This window comes from Mastigoproctus giganteus, chromosome 6 (genome assembly GCF_048544385.1).
Source record: "Mastigoproctus giganteus isolate SK-2022 chromosome 6, ASM4854438v1, whole genome shotgun sequence".
NCBI lineage: Eukaryota > Metazoa > Arthropoda > Arachnida > Uropygi > Thelyphonidae > Mastigoproctus > Mastigoproctus giganteus.
Window position 1 is genome coordinate 13671347 of NC_143580.1, and position 27002 is coordinate 13698348.

General features: G+C 34.5%; 1 protein-coding gene across 1 annotated transcript in view; it reads left to right on the forward strand.

Annotated features, from left to right (window-relative positions):
• The first annotated feature begins 1771 nt into the window (after positions 1-1771).
• LOC150083960 (REST corepressor 3-like) overlaps positions 1772-27002 on the forward strand; it is a 231415-nt gene continuing 206184 nt past the window's right edge. The window contains exon 1 of the mRNA XM_090374969.1: positions 1772-1996. Coding sequence (XP_090231095.1) covers positions 1882-1996 — 115 coding nt within the window. The 5' untranslated portion in view covers positions 1772-1881. The remainder of the gene's footprint in view (positions 1997-27002) is intronic.

The following is a 27002-nucleotide window of genomic DNA, read 5'->3' on the forward strand; positions in this document are numbered from 1 at the left end:
TTTATTATCGACAACATTGAATTCCGAGAAAAGTGACAGCGAATTTTTTTCTTTTTTTTTCCCTTACAGAATTTATTAGAAATATTAAAAAAAATATCGCGAAATAACAAATTTTGCGAGATGAAGATGGTTTTCTGAAAATTAGGGACATATATGTATTTCGTAAATATAATAATTAATAATATATATTTAAAATTATAAATTTATTATTAAGCTTATTATTATTAATTTATTTATTATCAGTTTATTATTAAAATTAAATTTACAAAATTTTTAGAATTAATAAAAATATTAAAGTTTAATAATATATTATATAAATATAGTATTAATTCTTTTAATTTTGAAACACTTTTATATATATATATTATTAATACATATATATTATTTTTAAATTAATAATGTTAATACATATATATTATTTTTTAATCTATTAATGTTAAATTAATATATATATTATTAAAATTAATTCATATTAATTTAATTATTATTATAATAAAAAAAACATATAGCAGTGTCTGTATTCATTGTATATATGTTTATATAATAACACAAAAGTGCGGTATATAGCGAATTTTTTTGAAAACTTTAAATAAACACTGAGCATCCAAAGATCTGAAAAGAAAAAAAAAAATAAAATAAAATCAATAAATAATAAGGAAAAGAAAAGAAATTTTCCTGCCGAATTTAGTAATTTATGAAAATGCTTTATAATAAATATTCATTGCTTCGAATGTTTCATGATGATTTTTTATTATGTATAATTGTTTTTCTGTACATGAGAAAAAATATCATTCAAGACAATTTTTATTTCTGTAGCATTTGATTTAAACACAGCTTATAGGTTATGTACATGAAGTGAAAATGTTCGCCTGATGATATTTTCCAGAGGATTAACAAATTTGAAAAGTTGGTGAATGTTCACACCCCAGAATATAGATTTGGCAAACCTAATTCCTGCCTAATTATTTTATCCCTCGGAGACAACTGAAATGATGGATCAGCATGCAGTAAGAACATCATTGTGCAAATAGATTTTCTACTTGCATGTATTATCTCTTTTATTCTGATCCTCCATTTCATTTTTTAATTTGCTATTGCGCATGCATTAATTTTTTTTTTCAAAAAAAAAAAAAAATGTCAGAAATGTGTGACTACGCCGAATAATGAAATGATAAATGCGAACGCTTAAATACACTATGTAACCAAAGTTAAAGTCGCTCAGCACTCTTCAACAGCTTTAGCTTCTAGCATCACCTGTATAGGAAGAGTGAACATCACTGGGAAGGCAGGGATCGCTGTGTCAGCGCATTGATACATGAATAGTTGTACATATATACTCATACTTATTATCGTTGCCAAAATACGCTTTTGTTGTAAATGTCATATTGTATGTTGCTATATATATTCAAAAAGCCGAGATCTGCCATTAATTAGCAATCATAGAGCCAAAAACAAAAGCAAAGACGGAATATTTAAACAATTCGCAAAAAGGTCAACCGAAACAATTGCGTGACACGGTTTAGTTGATGTCCTCCTGAGGTTTCCGTACAATTCACTGTAACCATAAAACGATAACTGTTTTCAGACGTTTATGAAAGAATAGATGGAAAAAAGAATACGAGGTGAGTAAAATAATAACATAATATTAGCATATTTCTTCCGTATTTGTTTATTTATAAACGAATAATGGCGAACTATATTTCTTAGAAGCGGGTTACATCGGTGAATCGCATCGATACTTCCCTCGTTTCAGCAATTACCAGGTGTTGACGTTCGTGCTGGAGCGTAAAGTGTATTTTATGAATATCACACTTAGCTTTTTATGCTTGCCACTGAAGAATATTAATTTTGTTAGAGATTTTTGTTATTTAAAGTGTCGAAATGGTTCTGGCAGAGAGAAATGGAGAAGAAATCAGAAACGGCCGCCGTTCTCGCGCTGCAAGTCCGAATGGGCATTTGTCTGACGATAGTAGCGCTACAGACGACTCTGAGCATGGTAAGCTTCTATGGAATACCAAGTAGCTTAGTATATGTAGTGGAAGCTTATTGGGTAGTTTTATGAGATGTGGTTAATTAATTCTCTTTTTTCATGATTCTTATTTTCGCATATGATGGCCAATATCAAGCTTCTGTGATTTTGGAATGATTTGACTATTGAATGCTGTGATAAAAATTTATATTTCACGCCAAAACTTTACGCGTTGATTTTTCAATTTTTTTCATCGTATGGCATATTTATCTACGGAAACCTTCATGGACATATGATGCTGAGCGCTCCCGTTAGGTGTTTTGTTAGTAGTTGTTAAAATAAATTTATTTTAATAAAGTTTTCGTTTTAAATTAATGTTTTAATGTGTTATTTGTTATTTTTGTTCGTTGTTTTATAAATGCGTGCCCGTTTTTAGGAAAAAATGGCCTTTGAGTTGTACTATAAAGGATGGAATTTGTGTATGTAGTCATTTTGAGCTGTATTTGAAGGATGTGAAGAGCATCTTTTTTTTATTTTTTAAGATTTTTAAATGTTAATTTAGGTTTTCTGAATTCGAAAGTGGAACTTAACAAGGGTTGAAAATGCACTCTTGCTAAGTCATTTTCTTTGCATGGATAGCTTGATTTTGACTTAGTGTCTGTTTTTCATATTGAATATGCCAGCTAGTAATAAACTAACTTATTGAGATTAATTTTTAAATATAATCAGCTTTTTTGTGTATTCTTAAAAATTTGAAAGAAATTCCTTTCAATTCCTTTATTTAATACATTGCAAAAGGGTTTCACAGGCTGGAAATGAATAGCAGTTTTGTAAATTGCACTTGAAATATTGTTAATCGTATAAGAGATAGAACCAAATAATTTAGATTTTTACTATTGGAGTACTTAATTTTGTATACTGTACCAGTAAATAACTTTTAAAAATAATTATCCAGAAATAAGGTTATAGTTTTCATTTGGGAATTTTTGCTAAAATTTTTAAACTTATTGAATATTCAGTATTATCTTGCTGTGTACAGTGGAAATTGTGATAAAATTTTGAAAAGGATTTATTATATGTAAATGTAGAGTGATTTCTTTTATTAGAATTTATTAAAGTTGAATTTGTGATGGGTAATTTATTGTGGAGGCATTGCTTTTAGTGACTCCACTTTGTTTAATATTAATCAAATCAAACTGCTTGTAATTTCATTCTATATCCCTTATTAGAATTGGGCATTTTCCTTTCTTAAAAAAAATGAGTTTCATTTCACAGAAATATATAAAATAAAAAAATAATAAATCTTGTTATTTGTCATTTTTGAATTTCAAAGAGATAAAAGAAAATTTGAAAAATTGGTGTAAACTTGAAAACATTTTTGTTTTTTTATTAGCTGTTTTGTAATTTTTATTCATTTTTTTATTTATTTGGTTGAGATTTATGTATTACCCAACAGGCACACTGGTAAGTTTTTATATATATGCCCATTGGATGCCATTTTATTAGGAACCTCTCCTCCACATCATTGAAGGAATCACCTGCTCTATCAGAAACTGTGTCCACACCAGGCTTATACATACACGCTATCGTTTAATCTTGCTACCTGCTTTAGCAGATTACTAGTAAGATCAAGGGATTGTGCGTGCATGTGTGCGCACACGTCTATGTGTGTGCATGCGCTTGTATGCATCCATGTTCCATGTGCACACAGCCGATTAAGAGACGACCACCACTATGATTTAAGCGACTTTGAGTGCAGTATTATAGTCAGCACCAGATATGTTGGTTCAGGGATAACAGATACTTGCCCTGCTGGTCTGTTCATGCACAACAACAACATCTAGGTTGCACCGAGAATAGTTGAACAACCAGAAACATCCAGCCAATAGTAATTCTATGGCCAGAGATAGTCTGTTGATGTGAGAAGGCTAATGGAAGGTTAAAAAGAATCACACAGTCTAACAGTCAGTCAAATGGCAGCACAGTATAACAGTGGTCTGAAAAGGAGTATATCAGAATACATAATGCATCAGACACTGTCATAAATGGGGTATAATAGCAGTGACCTCATCAGGTTTTGCTCTTGCCAGCTAAATATATATTGAGATCTGATGAACGATCATGTGAGAATGGTTCTGAGAGGATGAAGGTGGCTTTATCCTACTTCATTGCTACAATTGTTTATCAGATCTCAACCTGATTAGGCATCGGCTGGATGAGGCAGAACAAGCAATTTGTGGCAAGGATACCCCACAAATAGGATCCCGAGGAAATTTTGGAATGTGATAGAGGCTGCATGGATCAGCATCTGTATAGAACACATAAGTGTTCTACACAGATGCTGATCCATGCAGTTATTAAAGAATGAATTTAAAAAGGCATTATAAAATGCCTTTTTAAATTCATTCTTTAATAACTTTAGACTGTTTTGAGGGTTAAAGGAGGTCATATTTGCTGTTAGATTAGTGTATTTAACAGTAATCTTTTTGACAAACATACAAAGACTCAGATGCATGGTGCTTTTGGCCTTTTCAGCATATACATCTTTTTTAATAGGAAAACAAGAAAAAATTTATTGAAAGGTACAGTGAATTATGGCTGGATGAAGGGTGGTTTAAGAGCACAACTCTGTGCTCCTACCAGTGAGTTAAAACGTGACATGCTGTGACTTGTTAAGAAAGCATTTTCAGCTGTTTCTGGCCCTTGTCCTGTTGGTGGGCCGGTTTTCAATTACCTTTATATATTTATAGGCTTGTAGAGGTTATTTTAGGCCTTTTCAATGGAGCGTTTTCAAATTTTTGAAAGAGGAAGCCAAAGAAAAAGCTTAAAAAAAAAGACACTGGCTAAATGTTAGTTTTAGACTGAACTTGCTAAAATAGGAATGGAGGGGGTTAAACTAATCCTCACGTGCCTGGTGGCAGATTGGGAGGTACAAGGTATAAATTCCAAAAACATGTTCAGAATATATCTTAATTTGCTATGATTATGTGCTTGGAACTGAAGCACTCACAGTGATTCTGAGTTGAGCCCACAGATCATAATTCACTAGTTAAAGATTATTTTTAATATTAAACTTTTCTAATTTGTGATAAGTGGATTGCTTGATCTTTTGTATGAGAGAGAGATAAAGAAAATATATCTTTATGCTTTATTGTCATGATCGGTCGTTGTTCATTTAGGCAACTTCAATGGTATTGCAAAAAATTTTCACACCTCAGGACAAGAGATTTATATATACCTACAATCCACATGGGGTCACATTGTTTATTTAGTTTTTTGATTTGATTAAACTACAGTAAGACAGCCTTACCTCTGTCATTTTTCTGCAGCAGGACGTGTAGCCATTTGTAACATAACATAATTATGTTAAGTAATTAATGGGAGCAAAGCAGTATCATGCTGTGAGATATACATCAAATTTTTTGGAAAGCTAGAAGAATAGATTGTGATAATGTATTTTTACTTCTTTTTTTAATCTTCTTGTGGGTGCCAAAAACATTAGCAGCTGTGTTGATGTACAGAATTCACCAATCAGGTTTTTTGAGATAAAAGGCAAGATATAGTTGAAAATAGAAAAAAAAATTTTTCTTAATTTTGATGCTATATTGAATAAAAAAGATTGAAAAATATCTTTAGAAACAACAATCTTGTTTATCCAAAAAAAAAAAAAAAAAAAAAAAAGAGACTTACTTGATTGCTGTCTTAATTTCAAATCCTGTGGTTGAGAAGGGGACAAAATCTAGTGGCACCAAAAAATCTGTGGAAAATTAATATAGTCCAGTATTTTTTTTTTTACTCCATAAAAGTATAGCTGTAAAAAATTCTTGAAATCAGAGTTGAAACATGGTTAACGATACAGTTTGCAAGCAAATATCATACTTTTTTTTTTTTCACAAAAACTAAAAACTGAAACTTTTATCATCAAAAATTCACACAAGTTTTGTTTTTGGTTGATGCTGTATACCAGTGCACCTGTTTAAAGGGCAACTTTAAACAGGTACACTGGTATACCACCACTTTGCTTATTAGAGGCTTGAAGTGGTGAAACCCATGTTTAGTCTCTGGAGCAAAGTTTCCAGCATCCCCCTCCCCCCCATACTTCTCCTTCAACCCATGCATGGTACTAAGTACTATAGGTTTTGAGACCTTTCATGTTTGGGGTTTTCATAAAAAAAAAAAAAATACAGCATCAAGAACCTTAAAAACCCTTGAATAATCACATGCGATATTTGAAATTTTTAGCCAGAAAAAAAAAAAAAAAACAACATCCAGTGAAGCAGTGAGTTTCACTATCTTTTAGAGATACTGTGAAAGGCCTTCATCATCGTCATCACCCATTTTCAATCTACTGCAGGATGACGGCCTCTCCAGCAACTTTTCAATTCCTTCTGTTTTGTGCAATGGCCATCCATTTGCTACCTACAAACCCATGATTTTTCATCTATTCATCTCCGTCATTGTCTTCTAGGTTTTCTTCTAGCTCCTCTTGGGTACCATTCAGTTATTTTCTTAGTCCATCTGTCATCTTGTCTTCGTGCTATGTGTCCTGCCCAAGACCATTTTAGTTCTTTAGTTTTGATAAGAATGTCCTTTACTTGAGTTTTCTGCCTCATCCATGTGTTTCTCTTCTTATTAACAGTCTGATTCCCAATATAATTCATTCCATTCTTCGCTATGTAGTTCTCAGCTTCTCTTCCATTCTTTTAGTGAGTGCCCAAGTTTCACTTCCATAAGTCATGGTGATTAGTATACATCGGTTCATTATTTTACGTTTCAGACAAATTGGGATATTGCTTCTCAGTATGTGACAATATTTCTTGAATGCTATCCATCCAAAATTTATTCTTCTCTTGACTTCCAGCCATTTATGATTATTACAGCTAAAGATTTGTCCCAGATGAGTATATGACTCCACCTTTTCAATTACTGCTCCTTCAATCATATCCCTCTCTGTGGCATACTTGTTCATCATTACTTTTGTTTTAGCCATATTCATCTTTAGTCCAAAATCCTTACTAACTCTGCTTAACTGATTAAGATTTTCCTCTAATTCTTTGGGATCATGGCTTATGACCACAAGGTCATCTGCAAATCGTAAATGGTTTAGGTACTCTCCATTCACATTGACTCCTTTCTGCGACCAGTCTAATCTTCTGAAAGCTTCCTTAAGGGCAGCAGTAAAATACTTTGGAGATATTGTCTCCTTGTTGAACTCCTTTCTCAATTTTAAATTTGCTACTGTCTTTGTTTAATCTAATAAAGGAGGTAGCATGCTCGTATATTTTGTTCAAAATCATAATATATGGCATATCTGTGCCTTGTCTTTCCAGTGCCCGAAACATTGCCTTATTCTGTATGGAGTCAAATGCCTTTTTATAATCCACAACTGCCAGGCATAATGGTGTTTTACATTCATTTGCTATCTCCATTAGCTGTGATATTACTTGAAGGTGATCGATAGTTGAGAATCCTGTCCTAAAGCCAGCTTGCTCTTTCAATTGATTCTCATCAAATATTCTTTCTAATCTGTTAGTAATGATCCTTGTGAACAACTTGTAGATGTGGGATAACAAGCTAATTGGTCTATAATTTCCAATTTCTGATTTATCTCCTTTCTTATGCAGCAGAACTATGATTTCATTATTCCACTGAGGCACCTCCATAGCCAGGTGGGAAGGAGCAGCAGTGCGTAGCACACGCTTCTTGATTAGACCGGGGTCCGAGCCCGTCCCCACCAAATATGGAGAATCCGGAAGTTCAGGGAATGATCACCGCATATCCTGGAGCAATATGGCCTTAGTTGCTAATGCTCCTAAAAACCAAACAACAGTAACAGTGGGCAGGAGCAGCAGTGCGTAGCACACGCTTCTTGATTAGACCGGGGTCCGAGCCCGTCCCCACCAAATATGGAGGATGCGGAAAGTTCAGGGAATGACCACCGCATGTCCTGGAGCAATATGGCCTTAGTTGCTAATGCTCCTAAAAACCACAACAGTAACAGTGGGCAGGAGCAGCAGTGCGTAGCACACGCTTCTTGATTAGACCAGGGTTCGAGCCCGGAGGATGCGGAAAGGTCAGGGAATGACCACCACTTATCTCCGAAGCAATATAGCCTTAGTTGCTAATGCTCCTAAAAACCAAATAACAACAACATTATTCCACTCCTTAGGCGTCACACCTTTTCTAATGCATTTTGTGAAGAATCTTGCCAGTTTTTGTGCCATGTCTCTTCCTCCCAATTTTAACAACTCTACAGTAACTTGATCTTTCCCTGGTGCTTTCTAATTTCTCATTTTCTTCAACGCATGTTCTACCTCATCAGGAAGGATATCGGGTGTGTCGTATGTGTTACTAATTTGCAACCCATCTTCCCCACTGTTGGCATCATCCCCTCACTCCTTGTATAATTCTCTATAGTAGTCGTCTGCTATTTGCATTACGCCTTCTCTGCTATTTATAAGTACACCATGAAAGGCCTTAGTGCTTTTCAAAGTATTGAATTTAATGAAATTTGATCAGGAAAATAATTTCATGGCCAGCAACCTTTGAATAAGTGAATGTTTCAAACATCCCTGAAATTCACAAGTGGGATCCAACCTGATCGGGTTAGTGAGAGTGCAGATTTGTGTTGAAGCTCAATATTATGAATAGTTCTTGATTTTATTATATTTTTTCATGGTAAATAATTCTATTGCTATTATAATATTAAGTGAAATTCATTTACAGCAATTGTTATAAATACTTAATTGTTGCTTTTTAAAAATCAGTCACACTGATCACAAAAACAACCATTTCAGATTAAAAAAAAAAGTAGGTAACAGTTTCCATAGTAAGATGTTTTATTTTATTTTTATAGTATCCAGAGAGACTTTACTAGAAAAAAAATTAGATAAACCCCCACAGAGCTCTCTTATTATTTTCAAAAAATGGAATGCAGAAATGACCAGTTAAATTTAAAATAAAAAATTAAATCTTATTATAATAAACTATTTTATTTTCACAGTATGTAGAGTGAGTGGAAAAAACAATTTCAATAAAAATTTTCAGTTTGCTGCTGAATTTAGACAATGATTAATATATGATGACATAAATTTTAACTCCATTATAAACAGAGCTGTAACTAGGGCAGTGAAAGTGGGGAACTTGTATTGGGCATACCAAAACCAGGAGTGAAAAAATAATATATATTATTTTTTAATATGTTTTTAAATTACTTATTGTTAATTACACTGGCCAAAAAAAAAAAAAATCCATACTTCTGGAGCAAAACTTGCAATTCTAAAGGAAATTGATCTGCCAATTCCAAAAATATCAAAATTATTTCTCCATTTAAAGAAATTTTAGTAACTTAATAAATGACATTTAAAATATCATATAGTAGTATATATGTGCTATCTTAAAAATGAGTCTTATTCATTTTAAAATACTTTAATCAAACATATAATGTACTGAATGAATTCTGTTTCTTTAGAATTGTGTGCCATTTAGAATTATTCTTAGAGTCCATTTTGCTTTCCCTTTTGAGAAACCAGCAGTAATTTTTTATCATGTCAGTATTCCAAGAATCTTGCTCCCACTTTTCCATCATGGACACCCTGATAAAAGCCTTCCCCTTGCTCATCACATACATCTCCCAAATTCTGAGGGGTAAAACTGCAACAGGATTGAAGAAAATGAATTTTCAAAGGCATTCGGTAGCCCATATCTACATAACACTGTAGTAAAGTTAGCATCAGTGATTCATCTTCATAATAATCATAATCATCTTCTTTCCTTCTTCCAAGAAATCCATGCACAACTGCCTTAAATGATGTGCTGAGCAATGAGTTTAGTACCCTGTAGCTTTGCTTCAAACACATCATCTTTGAGGAGTTTGTTTATTTGAGACTCGATGAAAATTGCTTCTTTCAGATTTTGCATCTATTAAATTGGAAAAAAAAAAAAAAAGTTTAAAAAGCTTCAAACACCTCACCCACCTCACAAGTGCTTAGTCCCCAGACACTGCAATTTGAGAACCAAAGCCTTTCTTGGTAGAGCACCCTTTTGTTGCTCTCAGTTCCATTGCCCCTCTGTGCACCTGTTTCAGCAGATCCACTACCAAAATGAGACCTCTGGACCTTAAGAGTATATGTAGTCAAAACGCAGCTAAACTCTGGCCTGTACAATAGGACAATCACCTCACTATCCCTGATAGAAAAATTCCTGCATACTGACAAAACCCCATGGACTGTCCTGGTAGCCCATCTACAGTGCTCAGAAAACCTTGTATATAACTGCACAACCACCCCACGTCTTTTTCATTGTCCACCACCATGAGTGCAGCACTACACAGTTTGTATATTAATCCGGGATTATTGCTACCCATGCAAGGTGTTCCTTGCATTTGTCAATGCTAAATTTCAACTGCCACTTCTAGTCCAGCTACCCAATTTTTGAAAATCTTGTTGAAAAAGCACACGCTGATCTTGTTGCGAAAGCTCAACCTTGCAAACTATTGTTTTATCTGTAAACCAAGACATTCAGCTTGATATACTTTCATCAGTATCATTAATAAATATAGAAAACAACAATGGGCCCAGCATTGAACCACAAGAAACCCTGCTAATAACATCATTCAACAAAGAGCAGTCTCCATAATCACTCTCTGTCTCTTCCCACTCAACGATCCCTTTATCCCTGTCAGTAACTTGTCCTTAATGCCACACTGCTCCAGTTTGTATAGCAGTCTGGTATGTTTGTTTGTTTGTTATTTGGTTTTTAGGAGCATTAGCAGCTAAGGCCATATTGCTCTGGGGATATGCGGTGGTCATTCCCTGACCTTTCCGCATCCTCCGTATTTGGTGGTCACGGGCTCGAATCCTGGTCTAATCAAGAAGCATGTGCTACGCACTGCTGCTCTTGCCCACCTGGCTACGGAGGCGCCCAGTCTGTTATGTGCAACAGTATCAAAAGCTCTCCTGAAATTCAAGTACATGTATTGATATCAGAATTTCAAAATTTTTGTGCATTCAGTTCCTTTGTTACTGCATCATAGTATCCAATCAAATTGGCCAGAAAATATCTCCTCTTAACAAATCTGTGATGTGATTGCATCATAACTGTGTAGATGGTCACGCATTATTTTTTTTTAAACAGTGACTCCATTATTTTCCCTGGAACAGAAGTTATTATTATTTTATTTTTATTATTTTCTGGTTGGTAGTCCAAATGTGTTGAAATGAAAAGTCCAGCAAAGTCTGCAACATAAGATTCCATGCTATATTCATTGCTGCTATCTTTATTCAATGATTCACCAGATCTTATTGCTGGTGATAGGTGCCCCCATAGCCAGGTGGGCAGGAGCAGCAGTGCATAGCACATGCTTCTTGATTAGACCGGGGTTTGAGCCCATGACCACCGCATATCCCCGGAGCAATATGGCCTTAGTTGCTAATGCTCCTTAAAAAAAAAGAAATAAAATCGCAAAAAAAAATTGCTGGTGATTTGTTAGGATATTTGATGCTGTGCTTACTTTTTATGGACATCCCTGATATTTTATCATGGAGAAAAAAGCGATCATCAGTATGGTTGCATGTCTTGTCACACCGTAGGAACAGCAAAAGGCATACTTTTAATTTTCATAATAAGCCACATCAGATTTCTGGTGCAGGTAATGTACAGCACATACATTGAGCCCAAGTTTTGTCCTAATCAGTAATCTTGCAACTAAAGTATGAAGAATATGCACATTTCCTAGACTTCCTTTCTTTGAAGTTCTGCTTTCTCCAGTCAAACTTTCCTAACAGTGCAGTTAATTTTCCTTGGCAATTTTAATGTTCACCACGCCAGCTCTATTCAGTTTTCTAGTCACCTGGACCCGTGTCTAGGTCCACGACTAGAAAACTGAACAGAGATGCTGAGGCTTTTGCAATTGCTAATGACTTTGTACAGATTGTTCATTTACTACCACAATACCAGCCAGTCCTAACCACAGCCAACACACTTGATTTTTTTCTCACAAACAACCCTTCTAAATATACAGTCGAGGTGAGTGGTCCTCTAGCCACCTCAGATCACAACTTGGTGATGGTCTCTTCTCCAATGGAGTCTTTCTGTCATGGCCATTCCCAACCTTGTGTTGTTTGGCATTTCAAAAATGCAGATTGGCATGAACTGCAGGTTTTCTTTTCCTTTGTTAGATTACTGTTTTAAATTTTCTGATGTCAATATTTGCTCAGATTGTTGGTGAACTTATTTTTGTAGGGATGAAATCCTTTATTTTACACTCCACCTTAAAATCTCATCGTTTATCTAAACCTTGGTTTTCCAATAAATGTGCCAAGCCTGTTCATGATAAGATTGTTGCATATCGCAGTTGGCTTGCATCCAGATCTCATTTTCATTTCCTGCTTACATCAAAGCTCACAACCATTGTGTAAAGCAGTTATTCATCAGTCCAAACTTAATTGTGAACAGGTTAAGAGTAGAAAACTTGTTTCTTGTACAAATGGTAGTCAAACATTCTGGTCTCTTGCCAAAACTATTGGCTGCAACTTTTGCCCATCTCTATTCCCCTGTCAAAACTGGACTTCATTGTCACTTCAGCTAAAGATAAAGCTGGCCTACTAGCATCCTACTTTTCTCCTAACTCGTATATTGATGATCTTGGTAAACAACTCCCTACTATTCCCAGTACATCCCACTCAATGGCTCCTGTGGTTTTCTGTCAAAAGGATGTCAGAAGAATTTTGAACAATCTTGATGTCAAGAAAGCGTGACAAGTTTCTCCCATCCAGTTATCTTCCTATTGCAGTTACTTTTATTCTTTCTAAAATTATGGAAAAATCCATTAATCACCAACTTATACACTCTAGAAAATGATTGGCAGTATGGATTCTGTCAGTGTTAATCCACTAATGATATACTGGCTTACCCATCTACAGAACAAATTCATCAAGCAGTTGCTCATGACATTTCAAAGACTTGATCATGTTTGGCATAAATGTTTTCTAAATAAGCTTCCATCTTATGGATTGCTGACTGTTTTTTGTAATTGGATATCTAGTTTTCTCTCTGACTGGGTGACACTAGATGGCTCTGTCTTCTAATGCTGGTGTTCCTCAAGGTTCAGTTCTTTCTCCCACTCTTTTCCCCTTGTATATTAGTGGCCTTCTTCCATTGATGGGAAATCCTATCCATAGTGTTGCTGGTGATAGCACATTACCTTTCACTTTCAAGTTTGAAAAACTTTATCCTACACAAACAGCTTCAACTTCTCAAATATCTACTATCAATTCCTTAAATGCCATTCTCTGGGTAATTCTTCACTGGGCAAAGATAACTTAGTTAATTTAATTTCAATCCTTCTAAAACTCAAGTCTTGTTTTTTTTTTTTTTTATCTCTCAAAAAAAAAAATTCTCAAATTTTTGTGTTCTTATGCTTATTTTCAGTGAAACCAAGATTTCTAGACAACATCACATATCTATTAGTAATTATCCTGATTCCTAATCTCTCCTGGCATAAAGCATCACAAATATTGCCCCTCTGCATCTAAAAAAACTGGGTTTTCTCTTTTGCTCTTGATGTTACTTTTCTTCTAACCAGCTACTCGCTCAAATCTGCCCCACCATGGAATATTGTTGCAACATCTGGGGTGGTGCCCCCATAACCTCTTTTCGACATCCAGACTCCATTCAAAAGAGGGCAGTCAGGTTAATTAACAACCCATCTCTTACAAAATATTTCCATCCTCTGTCTCAAAAATTATATGTTTCTACTGTATGCTTTTTTATAGATGCTTCCATTGGCACTGATCTTCTGAATTGGCTTCTATAATTCCCCCACTGTATTTTGTTTAGAAAACCAGTTTGAGCAAGTGCTGCAACCCAGTCTGCATCCATTTACTATCCAACTTCAAACTCAGAACCAACCATTCTTCTTCCTCATTTATCCTTCAACTTCTGTTTTATGGAACCACCTTCCTTCATACGTATTTCCCAAAAATTACAATATACAGAAATTCAAGTCTTCTTTTGTCTTCTCGACCTTCATCCCACATACATTACTAAGTATAAAGGTATCAGAACCTACGGTACTAAGTACTGTAGGTTCCATATATATTTTTTTTGATATTTTAAATATTTTTTTGAAATCTATACCTAAAAACTGACTGCAAACAGTTGATATATTAGTGAAGGTAAAAATCATGTTGGCCAGTGTTATTATATATATATATATATATATAAATATATATTTTATATATAATATATTTTTAATATATACACGGTGTGATCAGAAGGTTTGGAATGGTTGTTTATCTTGAAGTTGCAGTGCCATAGCGAGTTGTGACAAGTTGCAATATATTTGGTTTTTTATCTTTATTATTTCTTGTTCTTATTTTTTTATTTTTCATATTTATACTGAAACCATTTTTTTCGAGATTTAGTATTAGTAGTAGCAAGTTGATGCAAGGAAGCATGCATATGCAGCAGAGCGAAAAAAAACAAAAAAAAAAACTGCCTGCATCACCATCCAACTCTAAGAATTTATTGTAATGTATTCCATTATTGTGGTCCCCTATCCACTATACTCACCATATATAGCTCCCTGTTTTCTTTGTCTTTTATTTTTCAAGCTTAAACTCTCCCCCCCCCATATGGTCACAGATTTTGAAACAACAGGAAATTATTCAGAATGTGACACAAGAACTATTAACAATTCCAAAAGATGCCTATCTGAAATGCTTCCCACAGAAGTGTTGGAATTGGTGTATACAGTGTTAAAGAGCCTACTTTGAAAGACATCTGATTAGTTAGTGAATTTTATCATTTCCCAAATAATAGTTCAACTTGATAAAATTAATAGCTTTGCTATTAATTTTATCAAGTTGTTTATAATGCTTATCTTTGGGAGGATGGGAACACCTAAATTTTTCTTTTGCCCAGGGTGCAAGAATACTTGTTACAACTCTGGTTTAAAATGCAATAACTACCAATTTTAAATTAAAATATGGCGCATTACCGTGTCAAATTTTGTCACTGAAGAATTTAGTATATGTCCTGGAGGGAGAGAGAGAGAGAGAGAGAGCGAGCTGGGAACTTGTCATCTACATGGGCCTCAAAACAGAATGGTCAAGTATATAATGCCCTGGTTCAGAAGGAACACATTTTTTAACATTGACAAATGCCGTGAAACAAGGATATATCTGCTGGGAGCTAGAACAAATACTGTTAATTTTGAGAGTTTCCTTTATTTTTTCCTAATCACTGAAATCATAAAGTTATCATTGCCAGCTTAAAAGAAATGGTTAACATGAAAAATTCTGTAAAATATAAAAATATTAAAAAATGAATGTTTTCTATAATCATAAAGATATTCTTAAATTACCACAGTATCAGAACTGATTTTCAGATTCAATTGTGTGATAAAGGGTTTACACAAAGTTCAGCAATGAGCAACACTTAGAAATTCATAATTTATGCATCTGTTGTGTGCTACTGATTTTTCTTGTTGGCTGTTAGCATATACTTTTTCTTTTCACAAAAGTCTTGCAGATTGGAAATATAAGCTGTAATATTTCTTTCTACACTAGTAGCACAGTGAAGATAAAAAAAAAATATCTATATACAGACACAAAACAATTTCAATAATTAATAAGTTGATAAATAAATTTAGTTAAAAGATAATGATTAAAAATGCTAAAAAAAAAGAAGAATAAATTAAATAACAGAAATGTATGAATTAGCATGAACTGATTTCTCACAACGATTACAAAATGTGCTTATCATATGAGAATATCACTGATTTTAGCAAGTAGGAAAGTTATTGGTAACATAGTGTTTTTTTTATGTTTCCATTTTTAAAATAGTTTATGATACCCTCATAATGCCATATAAACGAAATACACTGGTGCATAGAAGGTAAGTTTATACTTTATAAACTTCACAAATCAATGAAATGCAAAATGCACACATAGATAAGTAAACTGATGTTAATTAGCACATCCGCTTTAGTCTGATATGCACAAGTGGATCTCTAAAAATATGGAGTGTCTGACTGTGTTGCCCATTTTGATTATATATATAATGCCTTATAAACAAGATTAGTTGAGGAGCACAAAATGGTACTCTTACCAGGTAAGGCTCAAATTCTGTAAATTGCATCTTCTGGAAGGCAAGTAGACTTGATTAAAGTGTTTAAGACTTTCAATGTGTTGCTTAAACTATATTCTGGTGCCATCTCTCTCTCTCTCTCTCTCTCTCTCTCTCTCTCTCTCTCTCTCTCTCTCTCTCTCTCTCTCTCTCTCTCTCTCTCTCTCTTGGATGACACACACAAGATGATATAAATTTAAATTGGCAACGGTTGGTTGCAGGGTGGATGTGTGGAAATTTGATTTCAGCCAGCCAGAAATAATTTGAGTATTGGAATAAATGTCCAGATAGTATTGTGGAAATGGATAGTTTGAACTGGGCAAATTATTAGATGTGACTGGGAAAACTTTGTTTTTTCTTTTTAAATAGTTAATTTTGTATAAACTTGCATCATTTTGACACTACTAGTGTGTGTGTATGTGAGACCTTTATTGTTAAAAAAAACCTTGATACAAATAAACTAGAGGGTATTTACACAAAACTGTATACATTGCAGTTGGCAGCCTAGTTAAACAATGTTACAAAATTAAAATAGAATTACAGTTCAAACTGATATATGGTATGAAGTCTTTATGATATGAAGGGAACCTGCACCATAACACTGAGTCAATATTGAGTGTTTAATAATCTTAATCACCAGATAAGAAGGAATTATTCATATTGTTAATTCTGCATAACATTAGAATCATTTGAGGCACAGAGCTCTTCAGGACACAAACTCACAGAATTTAAGAAAAGACGAAATTACCAGTTAGGTGACGAGGAATATTGGTAATCTTGATGTTCTATACCAGAGATTCTCAACGGGGGTGAATATTGGTTTTTGGGGGGGTTAAAAAATCATGGACAACATCTTATTCCTTAATATTTAATTTCTCTCATTGGGTTTTCTTTTCCTCTGAGACAACTGATTTACATTAGGAGCGAGTGAGAAATTTTGATAAAAGGAAGATAGCGGACGTGATTTATTTCAGCCACCTTTGCTTTTCATAGGCATTAAATGCCTAAGTGCTTTCAGAGGTAATGTCTCTGCAATCCTAGCCGTTTGCGTCTTTCCTTGTCAGAAAGGCTCAAAAAAGCTGCGACCTTGGTGGCAGCGTGGTGGACGTGGTTTATTTATTTATTCTTTTGTTTCACTGGTCAATATATGAGGCATGGATGGAATGGAGATGTTTCAGTGTACAGTATTGTTTCTACTTTCCTAGCAACAATTAGTATTGATTTATTGTTTCCTTGTGGAAGTTTATTTTCGTGAGTGACATGGGCTATGAGAGTCAAATAAAAATAATTTATATTTTATTATTTAATTCTTTGTAGTTATTCAACCCATCATCAATCATGTCAAGTGTTGGAAAGAAAGAGGCAATATTTAGCTTATGGTTTTATCGAAAGCCCATTCGACCCAAGACAGCCTATGTGTCTTATGTATAATAGTTATTTTTCAAATGAGGCTTTTTCAATACTTTTAGATCACTTAAAAAGGAAACATCCTGATAAAGTTGGTAAACATATCGAATATTTTAAAAATTTAAAACCGAATTTTGAGAAACGTAACACTGTTTCTTCCTTGTTTAAGAAGAATATACAAATGATGATGGAATGATTGCATCTTATAAAATTTCAGAAATCATTGCAAAAACTTGCAGTGCTCATACAGTTTCTGAAACTGTCATACGACCTGTATTAGAGATTGTAATTTCAACAGTGATTTATCAAAATCCTTCTAGTATTTTAAAAGTATTGCCATTGAGCAACGATTCGATTCGAAGATGAATCGACGAGATGTCAGTTAACATCAAAGAGCAGCTAATTAACAAACTGAAAATGAGAAAATTTTCTATTCAGATTGATGAATCCACAAGTACTGACAATAAGGCCCTTCTAGTGGCATACGTTCATTATTTCGATGATGATTGTAAATTGCAAGAAGAGATGTTTGTAAAATCTATAGAAACTGACTGTACTGGAGCATCCATTTTTGCTGCTGTAAAAACATGGTTTCATGAAAAACAAGTACCATTGGAAAAAATGGTATCCTGTTCCACTGATGGTGCTACCTCCATGATTGGAAGACATAAATGTTTTATAGCCCACCTAAAGGAAGTATGTCCCAAAATTCTTGCAATACACTGCATTATGCACTGACATCATCTGGTTGCAAAAAATGGTAGTCCACTTCTTTATTAATCTCTCAGTATAGTTACTAAAACTGTCAATAAAATAAAGTCGCATAGCAAATATAATTGCTTTTTCAGAAATTTTTGTGTTGATAATGAAGAACAGTATGTGAGGCTTCTTTTACATACAAAAGTCAGAGATGGCTTTCTAAAGGAAACTGTCTAACAAGCTTTGTAAACCTTTTTGATATGATAATTAGTTTTTTTAAAAGTGAAGGAGACAGATTTAGCAAAGGAGATCAGAAACACGAAAACAACTTATACTATATGGCTTGAATTTTTCGAAAACTGAATGAGGTATCACTTCAACTTAAAGGGAAATTAATTATAGTGATAGACTGCAAATGTGTATTAAAAGCCTTCACTGAAAAACTGGAAATATTTGAAAGCAATTTAATGAGAAAACAATTTCTTGGTATGCAAGAGTTAATTGAAATCAATGAATCTCTCACTGAGAATGACCTTAAGAAGTATTCAGGTCATTTGTGTTCTTTAAACGGTGAAATGAAAAATAGATTTTCAGATCTATTGTCTTTTGAAGTGAAGCCATGGATATTAAATCCTATTGGATGTGATTTTGGGTGCACTAGTGAAAAACTCAAGAACTCTTTGTATTAAAATGTAACGAAGAATACAAACATAAATTCGAAAAAGGTGGAATGGCTGAGTTGTGGAGATCAAAAGCAACTAAACTTCTTTATCCAACAGTGTGGTCTAAAATGGCCAAAGTACTTCTTTGTTTTCTAATGTCTTATATGGTTGAAAGTGGTTTTAGTTTAGTAAATAAAATATTAACAAAGGAAACAGAACTGATATATGTTCATTAGAATTAAACTTACTAACATCATACTAAACATTGAACTTTTAGCTAAGAAGCATCAGGCTCAGAGATCCCATTGAATAAAAAAGTAAGTAGACTATAAAGCGTTTAGGGCATAAACCTCAAGCTATGGAAAAGTCTAGACTATGTATAAGTATAGTGCGAAAGCATCAATAATACATAGCCGAATCTGAATGAACAGAATATTAGCAAAGTAAGAAAATGAACAGAATATTAGCAAAGTAAGAAAATGAACAAAATATTAGCATAATAAAAAAGTAAGTATAAAGTATTATCTTGTTTAAAATTTCATAGGGCGATTAGGAAAAAAATTGTCTAAAAAAGCCCTTAGGGGGCAAAATATTAAAAAAAAAAAAGGTCGAGAAACACTATTCTATACCAGTATCAGTGGTCTAACAGTAAGATTATGATATAATGAGTGTCTCAAAAAAACAGAAACTTTCCTTATTTTGATCAACTTCAAAATAAAAATTCTTGCTAACAGGAGAGACTGCTTCTACAGGGATGGGATATGCTTAAATAGAAAGGGTGCAAGAATATTTGCTGATGTTATCGAGACAGTGTTAAGTGGGTCGGAAAACTGCTAGCTTGGGGGGGGGGGAATTCACAGACTAAAAGATTAACAGTAGGCAAAGGCAAAAGTGATTCTTGCACTGCTTCTGTTGTAATGAGCAGCAGCCTACAGAGCAAGTTGCGGGGGATTTCAAGAGCTGCTGGGAGTCATCATGGAACAAGTAAATACATGGGCTGTGTTAGGGTAACTAAGAGTAGGAACAGGTGCATGTATACTTGCATGTACACCAGTGCTAGAAGAATAGTAAATAAATTTGATGAATTCGAAGTGCTGATCGAGGCATCAAAGGCAGATATTCTTGGGATATCAGAGACATGGTGTCACACAGATATAAGTAGTACAGAATTGAAATTTGGGGAGTACAATGTTTACAGAAAGAGTAGGAAGGGAGGAGGGGTCATGGTGTTAGTTAAGAAACACATAAAATCTAAGGAAGTGCATCCAGTTGACATGGGTGGACAGTGCAATGTTGAGTCTGTTTGGTGTGACATAAACACTGGGAAAGGAAAAATGAGAGTAGGGGTGTGTTGTAGGCCTAATGACCGATGAGCACAACAAACAGTTGTGCAGAGAAATAGAGTGGGCCAGTAATGGGGGATTTTAACTTTCCAGATATTGACTGGAACTTGTGTTGGTCACTCGCACGCTATCAAGACTTTTGTGGATTTATTGGAGAATTGTTTTCTACAGCAATGTGTTCGAGGAGTAATACTCTTGATCCGATTATCAGCTGTGATTATTCATGCATTAACAATTTCCAGATAAAGGAACTACTAGGTGACAGTGATAACAGGGTACTGATGTGGGATTTACTTAAAGATGTAACTACCATCAAGGGTAAAAAGAAAGGTTTTTGTTTTCATAAAGGTGACTACAGTGGTCTCAGACTGTCTAAATTCAATACAGTGGGATCAACTGATGATGTTGCTAATGGTGAATTCTAAATGGGAAGCCTTCAGGGACTCGGAGCCTACTAAGCTTTTCATACCAACTAAGAAATACTGTTCATGGTTCAGGCCTAAATTAATGTCAGATGAATTAATGAGGCTCATGGCAGAGAAGAAAAATGTATGGGATGCATATAAATTATCAGGCGACACAGCCTGTGGCAGATATATGCTAGTCTGTAATCAAGTCACAAAAGAGGTTAGGCAGGCAAAGACAAATTACGAGAAATCTTTGGCAAAGGACGCAAACAAAAACAGCAAAGAGTTAACATTAGTAGAGGCATATGATGCAAGAAAGCAAGCTTATATAGCATCAGCCAAAAAAAAAAAAAAAAAAAACCCCACCTACCCATTTCATCCATCCATTCACTCTGAATGTTTGTCTTGTTCTGCCTTGAACTTGTTTAAGTTGTGACCTTCATTACAACAGATGGAAGTTTGTTCCAACTATCAACCACCTGCTGGCTAACAGTAAATTTCTGCACATCTACAATTATCTCTCCGCAATTTGAATTTATGTCCCCTCAGATGAGTAAACTGAGCAAGAGGAGGAAATCCATCAGCATTGAGCTTGCTCAAATCATTCAAGGCCTTATACACCTTAATAAGATCACCTCAAAAATGCCTTTCTCCAGACGCTGTAATTTGCAGAAATTAAGCCTTTATTGGCAATAGCAACCATTTGTTCCAATCTTGCCAATCTTGTTGCCCTTCTCTGCACTCATTCCAGCAGCTGTACATCCTTCCTAAAATGAGGCTTCCTGTACTTATGTAAACTCTAGAAGGAAGAGAATGAATCAGATAGGTCCACTTAATATAGATGGTTCGGTATTGATGATCCTGCTCAAGTAGGTGATAAACTGAATGAGTATTTTGCATCTACATTCACACGAGGAGTTGTTCAAGGAGGGGAATGTCAGAAGTTTATCAAACTCTAACAGGGAGCTAAGTGATTTTGTAATAACTGAGAGCAAAGTGGAGGGGAAATTGTTGAAGTTAAACATAAAAAAGGCACCTGGGGGTGGATGGAAACTATCCAGTTATGTGGAAGGATGCAGCAAGGGAAGTAGCAAGCCCTTAGCCATAATTAAAGCCTTAGTCCTTACAGTCAGGGGAGGTCCCCATGGACCGGAGATGTGCAAATGTATCCCCAATTCACAAAGGGGGTGCAAATGGTGAACACAAATAATTATAGACCTGTTTGTTTAACTTCTGTTCTGGGGAAAATAATGGAGTCACTGGTTAAAGAGGTGATACAGGATCACCTAGACAGGACTGCAGTAATAGTTCAAACACAGCATGGGTTTGTTAAGGGGAAGTCTTGTCTGACAAATTTGATTAGATACCACGATGTGGTTGCAAAGGAACTGGATGCAAATCCTGTTAAAAAACTGATCCATCTGTCACAGCATTGTATCTCTGTAACTACTCAACCTATTGGCTTGAAATTTTGCATGGGTTTGTACATCATGTGTGCCAACATAATGCCGTATTGATCATTGTTGACTAAAATTTGTCTGAGAAATGGGAGTAAAATGTGTGCGGGGGGAAATGTTGTTGGCAACCTATAGCTTATTATACACTGCTGGAAAGAGCTCAATGAATAGGTTTAAAATATAGTTTTAAAATATTTTTAAAATTAAAAATGGCAGACAGAAAAATGTGAGTAATTTTCGTGTCCCCCCATCCATTTCCATTGCTAATGGAGCTACTAAAAAGTTAAAAATCACATTAACTATGCGTTATTCGATGCTTATCAAGGGAAAACTATTCCGATTGAAATCTATCATTTACTTTTTGTGTTAAAATTAAAAAAACAATTTTTATTGGTTTTCTGTCTTTAAATTTCTTTGTAGAAAGACATACTTGTCTTTCTACAAAGAAATTAAATAAATTTTTAGCTTTTTTTTTTTTTTTACTGAATTGAAACCGGTTATCTTTTACTTATGATTTGCTAACCTCGATTAAAAAATACCAAATGAAAATTTGATATTTTTGATAATTTTAGACTTTTTGAGGTCATTCATCCCCCAGATTGAAATCCAAATGTTCGTGTGGCATCTGGCAGATTCAACATGAATATCTGTATATTTCAGTTGCTTGCATTTAGCTTGCAAGGCTAAAAAGCTCTATTGCAAGATTAGATACCTATCGCTGGCATATCACAAATGCCATGTGGGAGTGGGCATTGCCTGGATGAAAGATGAATGCTTTTGCTCACCTGGCTTCTGTTAAATCTTCCAGTCATGTAGCTCCATGAGGAGCTGTTGTGGCCACCATTAGTTTCCTCCAACGGCATCAACCTTGTGCTCTATGAGTGGCATCGCAAACTGTTGTACCTGGAAGGTCACTGATCCTATCCTTCCACCCAGTTGCAGGTGTTCCTTCTGTTCCTCTTCCCCTCAATTTTTCCTTCCATTATATTCTTCAACAGAAAGTTATCCCTTTTTGCTGTGTGTTCAAAATACAGTAAGCGCCAGTTACAGTGCTCATGTTTGCAAATTGAATTTTGATTCTAATAAGTGAAAATTGACAAATATTATCCAGAGGCTATAAAAATAAATACATAAAGCAGAAATTTACACTTTATTACCAAAGGTTTATTACCAATTAAATGATGCATGAAAATCGGAAGAATATTATTCACAGGTTAGCAAAATAAAAATAAATTTATACTTACTTACATAACAAAGTGACCTATTAAACATAAAACTTTGTAATATGATTATAATTTAAAATAGTCACTTATTTTAGATTGCTTTAAATTATTACTACAAAGTTTATTTATAGATTTTTCAATATTGCATAACAGTCTATATTCACGATCACTTGCACCAGTTTCTTCCACTGCTCTCCTCAGGACAACTTCACGAGTTTGCCGTTTTGTAACTGGAATTCGTTCGGGTTCATCTTCATTTTCCTCCTTCTCCTCCTCCTTGGTGAAATTATCAGTAACAGACTGGGCAATTTATTCATCTGTTAAAGCTGTAGTAACTTGTAGTTCATCATCTATGTCCATCCAGTCATTAAACTGCTGTTCGCCCATGTCTTCAAGCTTTTCAGTGTGATTAGTATCGTGACTTAGTTGACCATCTTGAATAATTAATCCACATTTTTTGAAACAGTCGCTAATGTAGGTTTTGGAAACTTCATTCTAGGCACTCATTGTCATATGAAGTACATCTAGAACAGTTATCTGTTTTGTGATATCGGACGATGTTCTCAAACCGTCATCTATAGACTGGATGATTCTTCACCTCATATCCAAATATAAAAGGTCTTAAAGGTTTTTATTATTCCCCGGTCAAGAGGTTGAATCAGTGATGTGGTATTCAAAGGTAGAAAAACTAATTCAATGTTTTTGAAAGTCAACTTTGGATGAGCTGGGCAGTTGTCCAAAACCAGTGCAATTTTTTTTTTTTTTTTTTCCCTTATCGAATTGAAAATCCCAAGAAGCTGTCATCCAAGCATTGGCATATTCAACAGGCAGCTGTTTTACTCCTTTAAAACATCTAGGCAATTTACTCTTGTCTGAAAATAACAGCTTCACCTTGATTGTTCCTGTCATGTTGCATGTTAAAAGAACTAATCCTGTCCTTGATCTTCTTTCCTGCAGACGCAGAGGAATTTATAAAATTCATGCAGTAGTGTGGGGTATCCTTGTAATACAACCCTGTTTCATCATCATCATCATCAGGCGTCTCCATAGCCAGGTGGGAAGGAGCAGTAGTGCGTAGCACACACTTCTTGGTTAGACTGGGGTTCAAGCCTATGACCGCCAAATACGGATGATGCGGAAAGGTCAGGGAATGACCACTGCATATCCCCGGAGCAATATGGCCTTAGTTGCTAATGCTCCTAAAAACCAAAATAACAATTAACAATTAATAACAAACATCATCATCATGAACTTGGTCCGGCTTAGGTCTTTTAAGACCTGTATCGTTGTAGCTCTTGGAGGTGGTCTTGATCTCGCCATCGTTGTCTTGGTCGACCAACATTTCTCTTGCCTGTAGGTTTGTAGTTAAAGGCTAATTTTGGGATTCAGTCTGGGTTCATTCTTTCTATGTGGCTGATCCATTTTTCCTGATACCGTTTTATGTCATTTCTATGTTATCTACTTTTAATTTCTCGCGGATATCTAAATTTCTTTGGTGATCTAGTCTTGTAAAGCCTAATAATGGTCTTAAAAATCTCATTTGTGCTGCTTCTAGTTTGTGTGCATCTTTCTTATTTATGACCGAAGTCTCACAGCTGTAGAAGAGAGCTGGTTTTGAAGTGATGTTGTGCAGTCGTAATTTTGTTTCAATTGTCATTTGTTTTCCGAAGTGGCGTTTAATCGTTCCATTCATTTTATTATATTTTTGTAGTTTAGTGTGGATGTCTTTCCTTTCATTTGATATTAAATTTCCCAAATAGGTGAAGTCAGATATTTGTTCTATTATTTTATCATCAATAACAATTTTGACTCTTTGTATGTTTTTTCCACATAATCCCATTGATTTTGTTTTTGAGGTGGAGATTTTCATCTCATACTTTTTGCCTATTTTATTAAGTTCATTTGTTGCTATCTGTAGTTCATGTTCAGATTTTGCAATTATTACTTGATCATCAGCATATAATATAGTTTGGATTTTATTCCTGTTGTTCAACTGTATTCCATTGTTAATTGTTTGTTTCCATTCTTTAGAAATTCTATTGATGTAGATATTAAATAAATTTGGTGATAGTCCACATCCTTGTTTCACTCCTTTATTGGTGTTAATTGGGTCTGATAGTTGGCCATTAGAATATTTTATACAGACTTTTGAGTTTTTATATAGGCTTTGGATCGCTTTCCGGAGTTGGGTTGGGATATTTTCTTCACGTAGAATCTGCCAATGTTTTTCCCGGTTTACATTGTCATATGCTTTTTCATAATCAATCAAAAGCAGAAATGTTGGTAGATTGAATTCTCTTCTTTTCTCCAAAATTTGTTGTGGTGAAAAAATGGCATCTATTGTGCTTCTCCCTTTTCTGAACCCACATTGTTCTTCTTCTAAGAATTGTTCACTGTATTTATTAAGTTTATTCTTTAGTATATTAGAGTATAGCTTTGCAGCAGTTGACAGCAGTGTTATCCCTCTGTAGTTGTTAGGGTTATTTCTGGAGCCTTTTTTGTGTAAATTGATTACTATTCCTGTTTCCCAATCTTTGGGTATCTGTTGCTTATGCCATATGATGTTAAATAATTTTAGTAGTGCGTTTTTTAGTAAGGTGTTCCCATATTTAAATAGTTCTACATTCAAATTGTCTATGCCTGGGCTATTTTGGTTTTTTGATTTTTGTAATATTAACTCTAGTTCTTTCATTGTTATATTTTCTTCATCTTTGGTTATCATAGATTCATCTTCCAATTCTGTAGTGCCTGGGTTATACCATAGTTTGGAATAGTGTTGCTTCCATTCTGCTTGGGAGTTGGAGTTGGTTTTTATTTGATCATTTGTGTCTAGTTGTAATGTCTTAAAAATTTTAAAACCTCTGTGATATCGCGTTCTAAAGATTTAACAAATTTATCCCAGTCATCTCATTGGATTCTTCTGGTTAGTTTTCTGACTTCTGCTCTAAGCTTTTTATATTTTATGTGTAGATGTAGGTCTTTAGTTTGTAGGAACAGTTCATAGGTCTTTTTTTTTTCTCATTGATTGTTTGTTTCAATTCTTCATTCCAAGTTCTTAGCCAGTTTTTATTTTTTATAGGTTTATATCCAAGACTTTCTTCAGCAGCTCCCAGAATTGATTTTTTCATGTTTGACCAGATTTCCTCAACATTATCACTTTCATCTGATTTGAGTTTATCTTTCAATCGACTTTCATACAGGAATTTAGTGCTTTCATCTTCCAACAAATGTATTTTTAGTTTCTTAGTAGTTTTTGTTGGTATTTTCTTCTTTTTATTAAGATAATTTCTTTTTATTTTGAAAGTTCTTTCTACTAGGTAGTGATCACTGTCAATTTTACTGCCTCTGAATACTCTAGTGTCTCTAATTTTGTCGTTTAAAATTTCATTAATGATAATATAATGTATTATAGACTTTGTGTTTCTTGTTTCCCATGTGAATTTATGAATATTCTTGTGTCTGAAAAAGACCCTGTTTCAACTATATTAAAAATGTCTTCGGGATTATAAGTGCTTAACACAGTTTGCCAAGGTTTGTTTGTTTATTTGGTTTTTAGGAGCATTAGCAACTAAGGCCATATTGCTCTGGGATATGCAGTGGTCGTTCCCTGACCTTTCTGCATCCTCCGTATTTGGTGGTGACAGGCTCGAACCCCGGTCTAATCAAGAAGCGTTTGCTACACACTGCTGCTCCTTCCCACCTGGC